This window comes from Geotrypetes seraphini, chromosome 7, assembly GCF_902459505.1.
Source record: "Geotrypetes seraphini chromosome 7, aGeoSer1.1, whole genome shotgun sequence".
Lineage (NCBI taxonomy): Eukaryota > Metazoa > Chordata > Amphibia > Gymnophiona > Dermophiidae > Geotrypetes > Geotrypetes seraphini.
Genome location: NC_047090.1, coordinates 157,640,267 through 157,659,093, shown reverse-complemented (window position 1 = coordinate 157,659,093; position 18,827 = coordinate 157,640,267). Strand labels below are relative to the sequence as shown.

Here is an 18,827-nt window from a genome sequence, read left to right as displayed (position 1 = left end):
CTTTTACAAAATCGTAGCACAGTTTTTAGCACCAGTGGCGGCAGTAACAGCTTCGATGTTCATAGGATTCCTATGAGCGTCAGAACTTGTTACCACCGTGGCCAGTGATAAAAACTGTGCTATTGTTTTGTAAAAGGGGGGGTGCTTAATCCTCCACTGTCCCAGGTACATTAGTGAGCCCACTGGGACAGATAGGGAAAATGCTTTAAGTACCTGTATGTAAACCTCTTTGAGTGTGGTTGTATAACTACAATCGGGTCAATTCCATACTTAGTTCCTTTCATCTAGCTGCCCCCTATGCCTGGAATAAATTACCCGAGTTTGTCCGTCAAGCCCTTTCCCTTGTTTAAAAGCAGACTGAAAACCCACCTTTTTGATATAACCTTCAATCCTAAATCCTATTCCTCTGCCCTCCATCCCAGCCAGCAGATTAACCTTCAAGGTCCTGGTCCTTACTTTCAAAACCTTCCATGAAACGATTCCGTACTACATGAAAACTAAACTACAAATCTACTTCCCAAAGAGAAAAACGACTGACCATACCTCCTAGCCGCTCCCTCAAAACTGAAACAGCCCGCAAACGCTCCTACTCACATGTCATACCCAAACTTTGGCACACCTTCCCCCATCTGTCAGATCATTAGATGGACTCTGGAACTTCAAGAAGGCCATGAAAACCTTCCTCTTTACTAACCCAGTGCCTTAAAGTCATTCACCCAGAAATGTCACTCAGTCAACACACCTACGCCACCTAATCTCACCAGATGCTACTTAGTGCATATGTTTTATTGTCATGTCTATATTGTAATTTATGTAAATTATGTCATCTCTGTTCTGTCTGGATTATGATGGATGTACAGTGGAACCTCGGTTTGCGAGTAATCCGGTTTGCGAGTGTTTTGCAAGACGAGCAAAACACTCAGCAAACTTTTGACTCGCAAACCGAGCACTGCCCTGATAAACGAGCACTTACAGTCCAGGAAGCGCCGCTTCAGGGAATTCCTCTTCCGTCTTCCGGCCAGCCTTCCACGTCGGGTGCCTTCCGCAGGTTGGAGGACCTCTGTCTGGGCCTGCACAGCAGGGTGCCGTCCCGCCTGCGCATTGCATATGACGTGCACAGCGTCAATCATCGGCATTGTGCGTGTCGTGCGCAGCATGCGGGTGGGGCAGCGCTTGGCTGCGTGGGCTCAGGTGGGGGCTCTCCAGCATGCGAGGGGCATCTGACTTGGAGGGCTGGCTGGCGGATGGAGGAGGCATCCCTCTGAAGGCACTGAGGGGTTCTCCGGCAGCTGGCAGACATTACACGCATTCCCCCCCCCCCCCCGAAGCGGCACTGTGGGGTTCTTCTTCCGATGATGGACGGAGGAGGCAGACGGAGGAGACGGCGCTGCAGCACCCGGCCCCGACAGGTACAGACCCCAGGTTCTGGAACCAATCTTTGCTGTTGCCACTATTGTCTATGGAGAACTTTGCTTTGATAAACGAACATTTTGGATTACGAGCATGCTCCTGGAACGGATTATGCTCATAATCCAAGGTACCACTGTACTTTGTAACCCGTTCTAGGCTCCTTTTGGAGGACGGGCTAAAAAATTTAATAAATAAATAACCATTCCCCTTAACTGTATCCATGACATCCTGTTTGTCTGTTTAGATTGTAAGCTCTTTCGAGTAGGAACTGTTTCTTCTTTGTGACCATGTGCAGCGCTATAGAAATAATTAATAGTAGTGGTATACAAGTCCCAATCCTCCCCTTTCCGTTCTGTAGCGCTTAAATGTACAAGCACTGCAACCGGCTTTCAGCGCTATATGAATGATAAATAGTAGTAGCGTTTCCCATAAAAAACGCTTTGCAGCCCTACCCCCTGCGGCCGCATTAGGAACCGCGACCATCTTTTAGAAACTGACATAGAGACTCAGAACCTTCATAAAACACCCTAAATCTACTTCAAATAAAACTTTACACTACATTCTCTCTCCCTTACCGCGCTCTTCACGGTCACGGACTTCCATACACCAGTTCAGTTCAGACAGCGCGCTTTCCTCACCTTGGAACCGTCCAATCACAATCTGCAAAAACAGCCCACTCTGCTCGATGATTGGTTCAGAATATTCACTCACACTGACGCTAGGAAAAAGAACCCACTTTTTTTATGAACATCTTATTGGCTCCACGGATAACATATCAGGAGTACGCTCGGCTCCCCCCCCCTCCCGTGACCCTAGAGGAACGGGATTGGCTTGCAACGTGCGGTACGAAACGCCCCACACACCAAACTCGAAACCAGAAAGCGTCGAGCCATTGGTCGAAACTACTGCCAATTATAAGAGGGGGGAGGGGCGTGCGCTGCGACGAGGCGGTGGAGCGTCGGATTGGCTGAGACAGTCTTAAGCTCGGTAGCCTTTCTCTTTAGGAACTGCAAGCGGCTCTTCGGGTCAGGGGGCAAAGATGTCCTCTGACCGTGACGGGAAGAAACTGGTGCGATCGCCCAGCGGGCTGCGAATGGTCTCCGAGAGCGGAGCGCTCGGCAGTCCCTTCTGCTTGGACGAGCCGCAGTGGGTACCTGACAAGGAGGTGAGTGAGGAGGGCCGGAGGCGCGTGCTGTCCCCGCCCTCATCCTTCCATCAGTGCATCTGGCGGGAGCTGTCTGTTGCCCGTGTGCGGAGAACGCTTGGACTCAGGATCTGGAATCGCTCTGCCCCGCCCCGCGGGCTGCTATGGTGATCCCTTCTGTGCAATGTCCTCGTGCGCTTATGGGTGAAGGAGTTTACATGGACCACCTTAGCGGTGTCCTTGCCTTGGAATGTTGACTTCTCACGTTTAAGCGAATCGTGTGATTGTGCTGGAGTACAGAAAGAAACACCTATGGGGGGGGGGGGGTGTAAACATGAAGTTCCAGAAGAATGCGGGAACCGGTGCAAGGTAGTATTTTTTGGCTCAGCGGGCGATGAACTTTTTTTTTTTTTTTGCGGTTTTGCTTGCTATTGACTTTTCTCCGGTTCCTATTATGTTCTCTTCCTGTCCATAATAACGAATGCGTATTTCGGTTTTCCAGAGTGGCATTTCGGCCCAGGTTTTTTAGCCTTTTTTTCCTGTTTGGCTGCAGATTTTGTATGTGTGTGCCCGAAACTTTTAGAGAATGCTGTTTATTAGTGACAGATGTATACGTACTAATAATGCCCCACGCATAAACATTTGCTGGGGGTTTCCCGTGATCCTCTTCCTTTTTTGGCAATGCCTTTTCGACCGAATACCTGGGAAAGAAGAGAGTGTCAGCAAATATCCCCCCCCTCCCCTCCTCTCCAGAATAAAACAAAAAAGACAACGACTGGTGTAGCTGCGAACAAGGCGGTGGCTGAGGCAGGCTTAGCTCGGTAGCCTTTCTCTTTAGGAGGTACAAACGGCTCCTCGGGTCAGGGGGCAAAGATGTCCTCGAACCGTGATGGGAAGAAACTGGGTGCGATCGCCCAGCGGGCTGCGAATGGTCTGAAGTGATATAGGATCGTTGGCATCGTCTATCAGCCTGCACTTTATGTCAACAGTTGAGGTATTCTCTCCATCCCCCAAGCATAACTATTCCACACAAGAATCTAAGTACTACTTCTAATGAAGGGTTTCAGTTGTCGGTATTTATAGTTATGCTAGTGACTTAAACACATCAAGCCTATTTCTCACAATTTAGTTTTCTCTTTGACTATACAAATCACATCAAGAAAGCACTATAACCAACTACATACATACATCTAAAAATCAAATTGCGTATGACATACATGTCGCAAACATCATTTAAGGCCAAAATACTAGCTAAACCCATCATACATCAAAATATAAAATTGCATAAGGCATACAAGATGCCTCAATGACAAACATCATTATACTAAATAAAGCTTGATTACCTGCTTTCCTCTTCTCCAATCCTATACTTACTATTGGGTTGAGAATTTATTTGATCCATTACTGAAAGCCTTATACTGCATCATATAAAATACATCTTAACATATCTCTCTCACTCTTAAATAAAATCTGCAAGCCTAGTGGTTAGTGCAGTGAGCTGAGAACCTGAGGGATTAGATTCACTTCCCACTACAGCTCTTGTGACTCTGGGCAGGTCACTTAACTTTCCATAGATTGTGAACCCACTGGGGACAGAAAGTACCTGTGTATAATAATTGTTGATTGTACCACAGAAAGGCAGTATTTCAGAACCCAAATTGTCTCCAGAGACAGAGAAGTGGTAAAACTAGAGGACATATGTAGCATTAGGAGAAAATATACATTGTAGTGCTTTGTGCATATTTCTCCTGACTGTTCCTAAGAGTTATCAGTTCCTATCCTGTGATATAGTTGGCAGTTTCTCTTAGCTGACAGTTTTGCAAAAGTACATTGTTAGTGCTGTGGGTTGTTTGTGGGGTTTTTTTGTGGGGGGGAGGTCAGCTACTGCAGCCCTAATAATTAGAGTTGCACTGTTAACCTCTTTTTTTTCTGTTTGAGATTCCTGCACCTACTAGAGCAGAGAGTTTCAAAGGGCATTTTAGAGTTTTGCAGACCTTCTGGCACCAGTAGCTGTCAAGGGCTCACATATCAAAGCTTCTGACAGTTTCTGGAATTATACTCAATTAGAAGTCAAGGTGTTTCTTGGATTTTCAGAAGGGGTGTGCTAGTGACAGTAGTTACATCCCCAAAGATGATTTTAAGCATTGTTTTTTGGTGCAAAAATTGTCTCTGGAATCTCTCCCGCCACTGACCACACATGCTGAGAGAGAGTCCCTTCATTGCCTATGCCTAAAGCTGAAACCTAAGAGAGTTACAAATTCAGCCTATCTATACCACCCAGGTTAGACATCATGAGCACTTGTTATAGGAGGAAGGAATCGGAGGTTTGGGCAAGACCCAGGTTCGAAACTCGTTGCTGGCTTGCTTTAGTGAGAAGGTGTGGGGATACTTCTCATCTATGGAATCTCATTGGAAGGAGTTAAGAGGAGCCACAGTTGTGCAGCACTACTACCGTGTTTCCCCCAAAATAAGACACTGTCTTATATTAATTTTGGGCCCAAAAAAGGCACTAGGTCTTATTTTCGGAGTAGGTCTTATTTTTTTTCATGTACAATGATCATCTCTCCCTTCCTCTCCTTCACCCCAATTCTTCCTCTTTCCTTTCTCTCCCCACATGTGCTGTATCTTTCCTCCCCTCTCACCCATCGCCTTGTGTAGTATCTTCCTATCCCTCCCATCCCCCTGTGCAGCAGAACCCCTTGCAGCTTCTATCCTTCCCTTCTTCCCATCCGCCTGTGCAGCATCTTCCTATCCCTTCCATCCCTCCCTGCTGCCGACCACCCTGCGCACCCCCACTGACCCTTTCATCTCTCCCGAACTCTGAGTGTGACATCGAAATGCCTGGTAACAAATGGCAGCACATGCTGCATCGGGCCTTCTCACGCCTAGGTGTTCCTTTGACGTATCACTGATGATGTCATCAACAACGTGGCACACAGACTGCCTGGGCGTGAGAAGGCCACGATGCATTCTGTGCTGCTGACGCTGCTGTTTGTTACCAGGTATTTCGGTCTCACGGTCGGGGTTCGGATGGGAGGAAGAGATGGAACACTCGGGGGGCGGGGGAGAAGCGCTGATGTCGGTGACTAGGGCTTATTTTGGGGGTAGGTCTTATTTTCAGGGAAACACGGTATCTAGGTATCCCATATTTGACTCTTATAGGAATCTACCTCTCTGGCAAAGGGGAGGAATTTATAATTACTGGGCACAGAGATCAAGGATAATGGTACCAGGCTACCAAAACAAAGGTAACATAGAAACATGATGCAGATAAAGGCCAAATGATCCCACATGCCTTTCCCACATCTTGAATTCAGACACAATCTCTGTCTCCACCATTTCTTCCGGGAGACTGTTCCACACATTACCACCCTTTCTGTAAAAAAGCATTTCCTTTTTTAAAAAAAATCTTTATTGAGTTCTCAAAGCTAACAAAATGCAATACAATATCTATACAAATAATAGTAATCATTGTTGTAAATCCTATAAATTTGTTGTAAATCTACAAGTCTATACGGATCCTAATCTAATTTAATGTAAACCGCCTAGAACTCGCTGGGTATGGCGGTATATAAGAATAAAATTATTATTATTATTATTATATGCACTTATAATCAATCAGTATCCATACAACAGTAAAACTCCCCCATCCAACCAACATTTTCATAAGGGAACAGAACCATACAAAAGAAATACCCCCCTCCCGCCCCCTGGATGTGTGTGCTAAAAAAAATAGATAATAAAGATAAAGGACAACTATAATGAATCCAAAAAAAGCATTTCCTTAGATTACTCCTAAACCTATCACCTCTTAACTTCATCCTATGCCTTCTCATTCCAGAGCTTCCTTTCAAATGACAGAGACTCGAATCATGCGCATTTACACCATGTAGGTATTTAAATGTCTCTTATCATATCTCCCTTCTCCCACTTTTCCTATCAAGCAGCGGTCTCAAACTCACGGCCTGCCAGGTACTATTTTGAGGTCTTTGATCTGTATGCAATTGTCCACTCCACAAGTGTCCAGTCACTGTAACCTCACGCAAGCGCATTCCTGCGTCTGACCGCAATTGTGAGGTGGAGTCCAATTGCGTGCAGACACAGGAAAGCGTTTGCGTAAGGTTACAGCAGTGAGGTGGGCAACGTTCCAGAATGTAAGGTAACCATTGGAGCAATGGTTGGAGGCATCCATAGCAGCGCTCCACATCCAAAGATGATGTGCTAGGCAGATACCCAAAGTGGCGTTTCAAAACTGAAGATGGGGATGCGCTAGGCAGGCTTCCAAAGCGGCATGCTACCTCTGAAAAAGGACCGGTGCCAAGCAGGCAAGAAGAGCCATGTAGTACATAGAAGGATAGCTCAGATAAGGAAGAGAAGCCTTGCACCCATCCAACGAGGGAGCTATGCTGAACAGGAAAGTGAGGCTACCCTGCACATCCAAAGTGGGCGCTGTGCCAATTATGCCATTTGAAGAAGGATCTGTGTCAAACAAGCAAATAGAGCCACTCTGGATACCAAGGATGGTGTTGCACCAAGCAGGCAAGTGGAGCCACTCTCAAACAGGCAAGTGGAGTCTCGCTCTGGCACCAAAGATAGATTCGTGTCAAAGAATCAAATGGAGCCACGCTCTACATCCAAAGATGGAGATAGGTTAGACAGCCAAATGGAGCCATGCTTCGCAGCCAAAGATAGAGCCATGTCAGTTGGCCAAATGGAACAGTGCTATACAGGCAAAGATGGAGCTGCCAAAGAGTCAAACAGAGCCATGCTCTACACTCAGATGAAGCTCTGCCTCCTGAGATGGAGCCAGAGCAAACAGAGAGCCAAAGTTGCAGCTTACATTCAGATATGGAACAGTATAAATCCCGGGAACCTAGAGCAACCCGGAAGATGAAGCTCCACATTTCATTGAAGGAACCGGGCCCCATACAGCCAAGACTATACTGCTCCTCCAGCCAAGACTATGCAGCTCCACATTCCATCAAGGAAGTCTAGCCAATGAAAGGAACCGAGACAGATTTGCTTGTCATCTCACGCCACATCAAGAAATGGAGCTAAGCCAGAGATGGGCTATGCTGAGTTGGCAAGAAGCTCCCCTTAAAAAGATTCGCCTCAACAAGGCATAAGGAGGCACAAGCTATCAGCATAGATGGAACTGGGCCCAGATGAGTTGAATAGGCAGGAGGTGCCCCACTCGAGCCTGGAACTTAGTGCAGAGTGCCAGAGCTACATATGTGTTAGGGAGCACTGCCTAGTAGGGAGCCGCAAGAAGGGCATTCAGTTACCGGAAGAGAAGTAACCACATACTGGTGGAAAGAATAGTCTGTGGCCACAGGCCATACAGGTGCCTATGATGGAGAAAAAAAGGCAAGACCCCATCCACGGTGTGGCCTATAATATACGTCTGCCTGAGCAGTTGGGAATGAAGGCCACCTCCGTAAAATCAATAGTGCTGTACTGGTGGCCATTGGTCAATGTCCATCTGTGTACACCAGATTGTAGGGAATAGTGGAGGAGATATGGGCTGGCCGTGTGCAATCGCCTGGCTCATCCCTGCCCGGAGTTGCGTTGGGGATGGATGGAGCGTGTTAGGTGGCAGGTGGGGGGTATGTAGGGTGTCAGATGGCAGGGAGGAATCGACAGCTTCAGGATGGATGGAGCATGTCGGGTGGCAAGCAGCGGGGAGATGTGTGGATGGAGCATGTTGGGCGGTAGGGAGGAATCTGCAGTGGCGGCTTCAGCAGGGGGCAGACAGGCTTTGGCGTGGGTTGTCTTCAGGAGAGGAAGGCAGATGGTGTGTGGACGGTGCAACTTACTTTTGGGTTAAAGGCTGGAAGACAGAGAGGGGGAGGGTGCACAAACTCGACATAGAAGGAAGGAGCATGAACTTGGGATACAGAAGGGAAGAGGGCACTAACTTGGGACAGGAGGGAGGAAATAGAAAGGGGGAATTGTTGGGCATCAGTGTGTGATCGAAAGGGAAAGGAAGAAATTGGGCATAGGTAGAGATGCATGGGGAGAGAAGGATGAGAGGAGAAATGTTGGATATGGTGGTGGAGAGGGAACAGAGGGACAGATTGAAGGGGATGCAAGGGGGAGGAATGTTGGGCGTAGTGATGGAGGGAGAGATTTGGCATGGTGGAGAGAGGTGATAGAAGGAGAAATGGGCATGGGGCTGGTGGGCAGTGGTGAAAAATGCTGCACATGATCTGGGGGATGAGAGAGGGAGAAATGTTGGATGTGGCAGTAGAGGGGGTAGGAGAGATGCTTGGATCTCTCAAGACAGATAAAGAGAGAGAGAGGGAGACATGTTGCCAATAGGGGTGGAGGAGAGAGGAAGAAAAGTTGGACTCATGGAGGGACAGAGAGGGATGCTGGTTTGGGAATGGAATGAGGTCTGGAGGAGAGGAGACATGCAGGAGGCAGAAAGAAATATTGGATGCACAGTCTGAAGGTAGTGCAACCAGAGACTTGTGAAATCGCCTGATAACAAAGGTAGGAAAAATGATTTTATTTTCAATTTAGTGACCAAAATGTGTCAGTTTTGAGAATTTATATCTTCTATTTATATTTTGCACTATATTTGCTTATTTTTCTATAGTTGTTACTGAGGTAACGTTGCATATTTTAAAAAGTCATCTGCCTTGACCTCTTTGAAACCCCCCCAAATATAAATGATGATTAACATTTTCTGTGTACAGTGTGCTTTGTGTTTTTTTTGTGGTTACCATTATGTATTAATAACAGTATATTGTGTGTACAGTATACGAAAAATGGATGAAAAATTGCATTACATTATTATTATGTGGGTGAAGTCTGGGGTAGAGTTTGAGTTGGTCTGGGGTGGAGTTTGGGCGGGGGTACTTGGTTGGTATTTGTTAGGCTTAGGGAGTACTTGGCTTGAAAAGGTTGAGAAACACTGCTCTAGTGGAACAGTGCTAAAAATAAGATCTTTTGTGGTTGAGCGTCACTGTCCTTCCCACCAGGTTTCCCTAATTGGTGCTTTGCCAAACTATTCCACTTTGGGGTACTTTTACAATAAAGGACCTGAGGGAGGTGGTGGAGAGGAAAACTGTGATGGAATTCAAAAAAGCATGAGATGAACACACAGAGGATTTCTGATTAGAATATGAACGGATTAACTGTCATGGACTGAATCCCGCAAATGAGATGGTTTGAATAAGCTGGAGTGAGCTTCAACAGCAACTCCAGTAGCTGGAAACTGAAGGTCAGTACCGGGTAGACTTCTAAGGTCTATGGCCCAGAAATAACAAAGAAAAAATATATTTTAATCTAATAATGAAATTGTGGTTACATGGCAGACTGGATGGACCATTCATCTGCCATCATTTACTATGTTCTTTCACAAATTGATGAAAGCAATATAGGCCCTACTCTGCTCATCATTCAAATACTCCCTTATCCCATCCCTTCAGAAAGCTGTCACCCCACCTCCTTCCAATCTTGGGCTCTTTAGAACAGTGTGTTTCAATGCAAGACACAGGAACCAATGGAGCTCCCCCCCCCCCCCTCAGAGATCTCTGTGTTGGCCCTCATTGTTTTTCTGGGCTTTTTTTTCTCTGCTACTTTGCCTATCTAACTAGGCTCAGGTCAGAAAGGGAAAAGTAGATGGAGAGGAGTACATGCTTGAAAGACGAGGCATTTCTCAATAGACAAAAGAAAATGCATTTAGAAATGCTCACAACCATTGAAGGTACACCCCAGTGAAGTCTGAAAGTGAGCTGTGGTGATGGATATCATTGACACACCCTGATCAGCAGTGCCATGGCTCAACATTTAGCAGATCTCCTTCAGCTCATTAGAATCCAATGTGTCTCCAGCTTAAAAATTAATGAAGACTGCTGCTATAGAAGATAGTCCTCAACTCCTCATAACTCTAGGTCTTTTCCCTTCCCACACAAGAAGAGATTTCCCTCTGCAACTTTCAAGTCCCTGTAAACTGTAGTACCCTAGTTGTAGGACCTGGAAAAGACGCAATAGCCTAGGCAAGGCATTAGTTTTGCCACTACTGTTCTTCCTCACCATGACAGATAATTCTTGTTCCAGATCTCCACGTTACTCTTTATTTCCCTCAAATTTTCTGTAATTTTTTATAGGCAGGCTCCATGTTTCCATTTTGAGATGGTATAAGAATATATTTATTGCACAATGTATTTATTCTTGTTACTCTAAAATTGTACTCAAAGCCTTAATGTATGTTATAACACAATAACATTGAAATGTTTACATTCTTCTTTTATTTTCAGTGTTCCCGCTGCATGCAATGTGACACGAAATTTGACTTCATAACAAGAAAGGTCAGAAAAATGCTTTTAATAAGAAATTCCAGTTTTTTCTTTTAGCTACCTTGTAAAGTTCAACACCTGTGTCCAAAATCGTTGGTATTGAGGTCATTCTGAATTGATTCTTGAATAATGGAAATTCTCCCCACTTCGTCTTCTCTGGTTTGTTGGGTTTTTTTTTAAAGTGGGGGGTCTCTTGGCTCTTTGTGCTGGGCCTATGGTTTCCACTGCTGCCAAATTTACTGGATTTCCAGTGCAATAGGGATGGTATGCTGAACATAAGGTAATCCATCTGTGCTTGCGAGCTTGACTGCAGAAGATGTCAATTACAGCTTATCAACTCCTACTCCACGGACTCTGCAGCCCCTTTCAGTTCTTCCCTCTGTAGGCAAGCACAAAGGTATCTGATCTGCTCCATTTATTTCTTTATATTTTTGCGGGGGGGGGGGGGGGGTTGGCTTGTTCGCGGACTTTTTGCATGGTTTCAAGGGACTGCTTTGCTTGCTTGGAGAGGAGCAGATGTTTAAGCCTGCAGCTAGCAGGTGTATCCTCTGGTGACCTGTGCAGCCAGCCTGCTGAAGATTTGTGGAGCTCAGGGTTCAGAGCCCTCAGCACATGCTCGCTTCCTTGACTTGGTCAGGAGCTTCAGCGCAGGCTGTTAGGTATCAATAGTGGAAAAGTGTGTGGCACAGTGGAGTGCTCCGCTCCAGCAGCCGGCGAAAGCCTTGTTCTGTTGGGCAGAAACATACCTATAGGCGATCTCTGCAGCTTATGTGATCAGAGTGGACAATATTCAAACGGATTATCGCAGCAGACAGACATTAGACCCGGGAGAGTGGTCCCTGTCTCTGAAAGTGTTCAGGCCATTTTGAGACAAATGGGGTTGTCTGACATTCAACCTCATGGTGACTGCAAACAAAAAAGCAATTCAGTTGTTCAGCCAAAGGTGTGAATCTGGATTTGCAGGGCTAGACACCCTGGTCCAATCATGTTGAGACTGGGCTACTGTATGTGTTTCCTCCCCCACACCCATGATAGGCTGGTAGTTCTTGTAGCACCAGATTGGCCCAGACGCCCGATATCATCTGATTACAAAAGGAGCAAAGCCTCAGACTCCAAGTACATCTAGACTTCCTTTGTCAGGGGATGATTGCCCTAGAACAGGGGTGCCCAATACGTCGATCGCTGAGGCAAACCCAATCGATCGCAGAGCCATGTGGTTTCCCTTCTCTTTTTTCCCCTCCTGACCGGCGTCCAATTAATCCGCCTCTTGAATGCTGGCCAATCAGAGTGCTGGCAGGGCGGGGTTAGAAGGTCGGCAGGGGATGGAGTTTAGTGCACTACAGGAGTCAGAAGCGCCTGTTGTGGTAAGAGCCGAGGACTTAGTGCTGCCCGATTTTGAATTGATTCACATTGGGTGAATTGATACTATTTTAACCCCCCCCCCAAAAAAGAAAAAAAAAAAATCGGCCTCCCATTTCAGTGATTAACCCTCGCCCCCTAAAGCAGGATCAACAGTGCTGCTTGCTGGCCGGCCACCGCTCCTGCTTTAGTTTGGGAAATGCTTAGGGTACATCCCTAAGGTTCAGCATACTATCCCTATTGCATTGGAAAAAGAGATTAGGTTCTTGCATTGATAATATCTTTTGCAGTAGATAGGGATGGCATGCTGAACTCCCCGCCCAGTAGTGTATCTGATGTGCCTGCTTTCTGTCTCGAGCTTAATGATCATCTACATAGCTAAGAGTTTTCTGTCAGTCAGACTATCAGATTAAACAGATTGTATATAGGATTACACCAATTTTGAAACAGATGCTGTCTTCCAAATTTGCTTTTCTGAAGATGGTTTCACCATACAGGTTGAGCAGGTAAGGTGACGCCACATTTTATTGGAAACCAATTAGGGTTGCCGTATTCAGTTTTCACTGCAGCTTCTTGATTTTCATAAAGGCTCTCTATCAGCTGAGTTCTGTTTGGAAGAAGAGTGTCTGTTGGCCAAAATATAAACAACCTGCGCTATGCAGATGATACAACGCTCATCACAGGCAGCAAAGAAGACATGCTGTATCTTCTGGGGAAAGTCAAAGCCGAAAGCCATAACATGGGATTAGAATTGAAGATAAACAAGACGAAGATTATGAACATGGAAAATGAACATTTTGAGCTTGAAGGTGATAGAATAGAAGTTGTAAAGGATTTCAATCTCCTGGGCTCTTTTGTAAACAAAGAAGCATCTAGCAGGGAGGAAATACTCCGCAGAATAGCACTTGGTCGCTCTTCAATGAAGGCTCTCGACAAAGTATTTAGAGGCTAAGAAATAACACTCCAAACGAAGTTCAGACTTGTCCACGCATTTATTATCTCAGTGGTCAGTTAGGGATGCAAAAACTGGACACTACGGAAACAAGACAGAAAGAAGATTGACTCATTTGAGCTTTGGTGCTGGAGAAAGATTTTAAGCATGCCGTGGATCGCCAGAAGAACTAACAAATTGATTCTGGAAGAGATCAAACTGGCTATGTCACTTGAAGCCCAAATGATGAAGTTACGACTGTCTTATCTTGGGTCACACCATCAGAAGAGAGAGATCACTGGAGAAGAACATCATGTTTGGGAAGATCGAAGGAACCAAGCGAAAAGGGTGACCTGCAACCAAATGGCTGAACACATTGAAAACAACCAAGGGGATGATGCTGGAAGACCCTTCCGGACTAGCACAAAACTAATTTCTTTTTAGATCCGCAATTCGTCAAGTCTCTAGGACTCGAGTATGAGTCGATAGCACCTTACACCAACAAAAACAACAACATATAGGATTACAAAGGAGAAATAGTTGAACTCCATAAATGTTCAGGCTATTTGTTTTTTGTATTTTCTTAGATTCTTTGTTTCTCTCAGAGGCTTGTTAATGTGTAACTCCGTTATTATTCATTCAGTGATTGTTTGTTTTAGATTCATCTAAGCAGATCAGACACCTGATTTTGGGGAATACCAGTACCCCTCCTTCTCCTATCTTCTTCTGTAGGCTGTTGCAAGCTTTGTTACGAACTAAAGGGGACAGCAGAGACTGTGGAGTTGGTGAGGGAGTTGAAAAGCTGTGATAGACATCTTCTGCAGTATGCTCGCGAGCACAGATAGATTAACCTATGGTTCAGCATACCATCCCTCTCTACTGGAAAAGATATTATCAAGGTAAAAACCTAATCTCTTTTAAAATGTACAAGGATGGTGCTCTACTGTGCAAAAATGTCTTGTGAGCCATGTAGGATTAGGCTAAGGCACTGGGTTGCTGTATCTATACAATGCACAAATTCTAAATAAAATATATTTTTTTCTGGATGAAGACGAATGCCTGGGAACCATAATTGCTTGGGGTTTTTTTGTTTTGAAATATTTTTTTAAGTTCTAGGTAAAGAATGACATTTGTCCCCGTCCCCGCAGATAACCGTGGGAAATCATCCCATGTCATTCTTTAGTGTCTTAACCACAGTCCTTCTACACCAGGGGTATCAAAGTCCCTCCTTGAGGGCCGCAATCCAGTCGGGTTTTCAGGATTTCCCCAATGAATATGCATGAGATCTATGTGCATGCACTCCTTTCAATGCATATTCATTGGGGAAATCCTGAAAACCCGACTGGATTGCAGCCCTCAAGGAGGGACTTTGAGATCCCTGTTCTACACCAACATTCTTCAATGCAAGGCTTGAGGGTAAGAGACTGTGCCCATTCATACTCTGATTCTTCCCTCTCTCCTTAAAGATTTACACAGGGATGGTTTCTTGGAAAATGGGTCTTTTGGATAAAAGGAGCTTTATTGTATTATTTTCTTTTCAGCCACTAAACAGAGTTTTTTTTTCTTCTATAGATTTGTGATATTAATATTCTGCCACTCAATGAAGTACAAGACCTTTTATGTGATCTGAACTCACATTACAATTATTTAGTATTGATGCATGAATTGTGAGCATCAGCTAGAAAAAGATTAATGTTCTCTTTCAATTTTATTACACAAATGGCCTTTATACTAGTACCGTATTTCCCTGAAAATAAGACACTGTCTTATATTAATTTGGGGCCCAAAAAACCCACTAGGTCTTATTTTCGGGGAAACAATGCCTAATCACAAACCCACATCTTTCTATCTCCCTCCCCCCCCCTCGCCACTCAGCCGAACCCCAGCTGACCCTTTCAGCTCTCCCTCCCCTTTCATCTCTCTCTCCCCACGCCGACTGCAAGACCGACATACCATTACCTTCTTCCACAAAAGGCAGCGTTGTGGCAGCAATCTAAACGGGCTGCTTTGGGTCTTCTACCACTGGGGCGTTGCTGTGCTGCATTTCTGATGACATCATCAGTGATGCAGCAGAGAAATGCCCCGGTGGGAGAAGGCACGAAGCAGCGTGTTTAGATTTGCTGCCACGATGCTGCCTTTTGGAAGAAGGTAATGGTATGTCAGTCTCACGGTCAGCGTTGGGAGGGAGAGATGGAAGGTTGGCAGGGAGAGGGTGCACGGGGGGTGGAAGCGCTGCTACCTGTGAATCCAGCGCTTCAACTAGGGCTTATTTTTGGGATAGAGCTTATATTAAGACCTACCCCGAAAATCATGCTAGGGCATATTGTCGGGGTTGGTCTCATTTTCGTGGAAACGCAAGTATTTTCGTACACACTGCAGAAATGAACTTTCCAGCAAGTAGAAGACTGAGGTGCAGCACAACTAAAATGTGAGCTCCTGTTCAGCAATTAATTAATCTGTTGGAACGTGCAGCATCCCCCTCCCCCAACCCTAAAAACTCTTTCAAGAGAGACCATCAGCTCATAAGATTTAAAAGCAGCAGTGGCTTGGCATTTTTGGCAAAGTAAAATAAGAGCCAGAAACTCTAGTGGAACAAATAAGAATCCCAAATCAGTAATGAGCGATTAACTTCTTTGAGAAACTGCATTGATATTGCTTCTTAGATTGGGGGAGGTAGATTGAAGGAATGAATGGTGCAAGATGTTTGAGTTGATTATAACTACTTGCAAAATATTATATTGCAGTTTGTTTATATTTCATATTTCCCTACACTAGCACTCAACACAAGTTACGTTTACACAATTTTTTTTTTTTTTTTTAGATGTGGGGGGGAAGTGTGTTATGACAAAATATTAAAGAAGAAAATGGAGAGGGAAGTGGTAGCATGGCTTAAAAAACTGAGAACCCCTACTACCTGTTTCTCTTCTGAGCGTAAATTTGTTGCGATATCTGACCTGGTCATACTATGGCCTGATTGAAATTAGTACCACAGAATTATCTTTTTTCAAAATGAGATTAGATGATTTCCTGAAGGAAAAGGGGATTGAAGGGTATAGTTAGAGGGTTACTACTATTCGGGATATTTAACGGTTAGGGAATAACATGTTTTACGTAAAAGATCACTTACAGATCATGGACCTGGGGGGGCTGCCGCGGGAGCAGACTGCTGGGCTGATGGACTCATGGTCTGACCCAGCAGAGGCAATGTTTATGTTCTTTTAAGAATATAATAGAAATGTTAATTGTAAGTATTGGATGACTCTGTTTACAAATTATTGCATTCTAGTTAGCATTTTGAGTATAACTTCCTACCATTGATTGCTCAGTACAGTCTGATGCCTGAGGTGAGGTGTGAGATGGAGTCCCCTTAGAGCTTATGTCAGGGAGTAAAGAGTGTGTGTGGGGGGTGGGGATAGTCTTGTTCAGTATAGTGGTCAGGCAAGAAAAAAAGAATAAACCTTATAGTGGGAGTAGAGGAATAGCCTAGTGGTTAGAGCAGCTGCCTCAGCACCCTGAGGTTGTGAGTTCGCTTCCCACTGCATCTCCTTGTGACTCTGGGCAAGTCACTTAACACTTAATTTCCCAGATACAAAATAAGTACACCCCATTGATTGTATAAAAACCACACAGAAAATGTGGTATATCAAGTCCTATCCATCTTTATATACCAAATTATATGGAAAAAGGAAAAATACTCTGCTAATGTTGTACAGTAGCAGTTAATTTGTCCTAGGCTACATTATTAAAGAGGGGGAAAAACTGACCATGAACCATCATTGTATTAAATATAAACATATAATTTAGCATTTTCAGAAGCCCCTCATCATGCAACATAAGAATTGCCACTGCTGAGTCAGGCCAGTGGTCCATCATGCCCAGCAGTCCACTTACGCGGCGGCCCTCTGGTCTAAGACCAGCACCCTAACTGAGACTAGCCCTACCAGCGCACCAATAACACCATAACAGTTCAATGTGCAAATCCTCTGTGTCCCACATTGAACTGTTATGGTGATATTGGCATGAGGATGGCCCTGAAGAAGTAGCATCTAGGCTACAAAACAGTCGTAGGCTGGCTCATGACAGATAATTTCATGTGCTACTTTTTTGTGCACGGATTAGAAATGCGTTGTTCCTCATGTTTTGGATTTAAACATAAGTATATTTTGTAGAGTGAGCCTGCTTATAGCCACGAAAGTTTTTCTGCCTACGACCAGCAGAGACAGGCTCTGGACAGGCTGCTTGTGGTCTGCCCTGCCGGGGCCTTCCCGCTGCTGCATCACTGATGATGCGGCAGAGGAAAACCCTGGAGGGCAGGCTGCAAACAGCATGTTCAGAGCCTGACACTGCTGGCCGTCCACTGCCACAGAGACCCGACAATATGGCAGATCTCATGCTGGAGGGTGGGGGGTTGATTGAGAAGTGCTACACAGGGGGATGGGAGGGAAGGACAGAAAGCGGCTGCGCAGGGGAAAGGGAGGGAGGGACCGAAAACTGCTGCATAGGAAAATGGGAGGGAGAGATGGAAAACTGCTGCACATGGGGGGAGAGAGGAAGAATTGTTGGACACGGGATGGAGGAGAGGAAGAGAGTTCAACAAAAAGGTAGAAAAGGGTGAAAGTGAGACATGCATGGAGAAGAGAGAGGGAGAAATTTTGGACATAGGGTGGAGGGCAGGGAGAGATGGTGCATAGGGAGAAAAAAAAATAAACATTTCACATTATAATGGAGGGGAGGAAGGGAGAGATGCTGCATGGAGGGGAATAGAGACGTTTGCCCCAGGACACAATGAAGGGAGAAGAGAGATGAGGGTGGGAAAGAAATGTTGGATATGGCATGGAAGGGAAGGTAAAGAGATGGAAGATGATGGATGGTGAGCATGGAGAAAGAAGAAAGCGACACATGGGCAGGAGACCCTGATGAGCAAGTTAACATAAGACAAACAGAAATCAGAGCCTAGGACTAACATGATTTGAATAATAAAATGACCAGACAACAAAAGATAGAAAAAAATAATTTTATTTTCTATTTTGTGTATCCTGCCAGAGCTGGTGTTAGACAGCGAATATGAGCTAAGATCTAACAGAGAGGGAAAAAGTATTTTTTGTTTATTTTGTTTACACCACAGCGCAGGTGTGGGGTTGGAGAGGGCAAAGGGGGGTGAGGGGTAAGTGAAGAGGCTACAAAATAAACCTGCCAGGATGTTTGAAAAAAACATCCGATTAAGCAGGAAAATTGAATTGAAAAAGCAATTCAATAGGCTGAATTGAATCGGAAAATTTTTTTCCCTGACATCAGGCAACACTAATTACCACCCATTAATTTTGTACAAAATGTACAGTTTTTACCACACTTCAGTAAAAGGACCTCTGAGTTCTTTCCTTCATAGCAATCCTAGCTACAAGGATAATTATTGACGTGTTAGTCTCCAAGGAGGAAATGAATGGAAATGGATGCATTTTATGGACCATTGCCTATCTCTTGACAGAGGCCAGATAAAGAACTAACAGAAAACTCAGATTTTGGTCTCCTTTGTGTCATGTCAGGGGCATTTTTTCTTATTGCCCTGATTGCTTCCTTTGCTGTAAAACAAAACAGGTTGCTGTGTAGGGGGATATCGCATCTGTAACTTAAAAGGTTGTACAGTAGAAATGACATAATATTGCAACTATTGAATCTA

The 18,827-nt window shown here is 44.9% G+C and overlaps 2 protein-coding genes across 4 annotated transcripts in view; one reads left to right on the top strand and one right to left on the bottom strand.

Annotated features, from left to right (window-relative positions):
• The window catches only part of XRCC3 (X-ray repair cross complementing 3), a 65,831-nt gene extending 63,623 nt beyond the window's left edge, over nucleotides 1-2,208 (bottom strand). Inside the window, exon 1 of one of the 3 annotated variants that reach the window (XM_033952245.1) lies at nucleotides 1,986-2,208. The gene's annotated coding sequence lies outside the window, so the exon portion shown is untranslated. The remainder of the gene's footprint in view (nucleotides 1-1,985) is intronic. The other 2 variants (XM_033952243.1, XM_033952242.1) reach the window with 2 other exon arrangements.
• Nucleotides 2,209-2,355: 147 nt separating this feature from the next.
• ZFYVE21 (zinc finger FYVE-type containing 21) overlaps nucleotides 2,356-18,827 on the top strand; it is a 66,165-nt gene continuing 49,693 nt past the window's right edge. Inside the window, 2 exon segments of the mRNA XM_033952246.1 lie at nucleotides 2,356-2,575; nucleotides 10,822-10,872. Coding sequence (XP_033808137.1) covers nucleotides 2,450-2,575; nucleotides 10,822-10,872 — 177 coding nt within the window. The 5' untranslated portion in view covers nucleotides 2,356-2,449.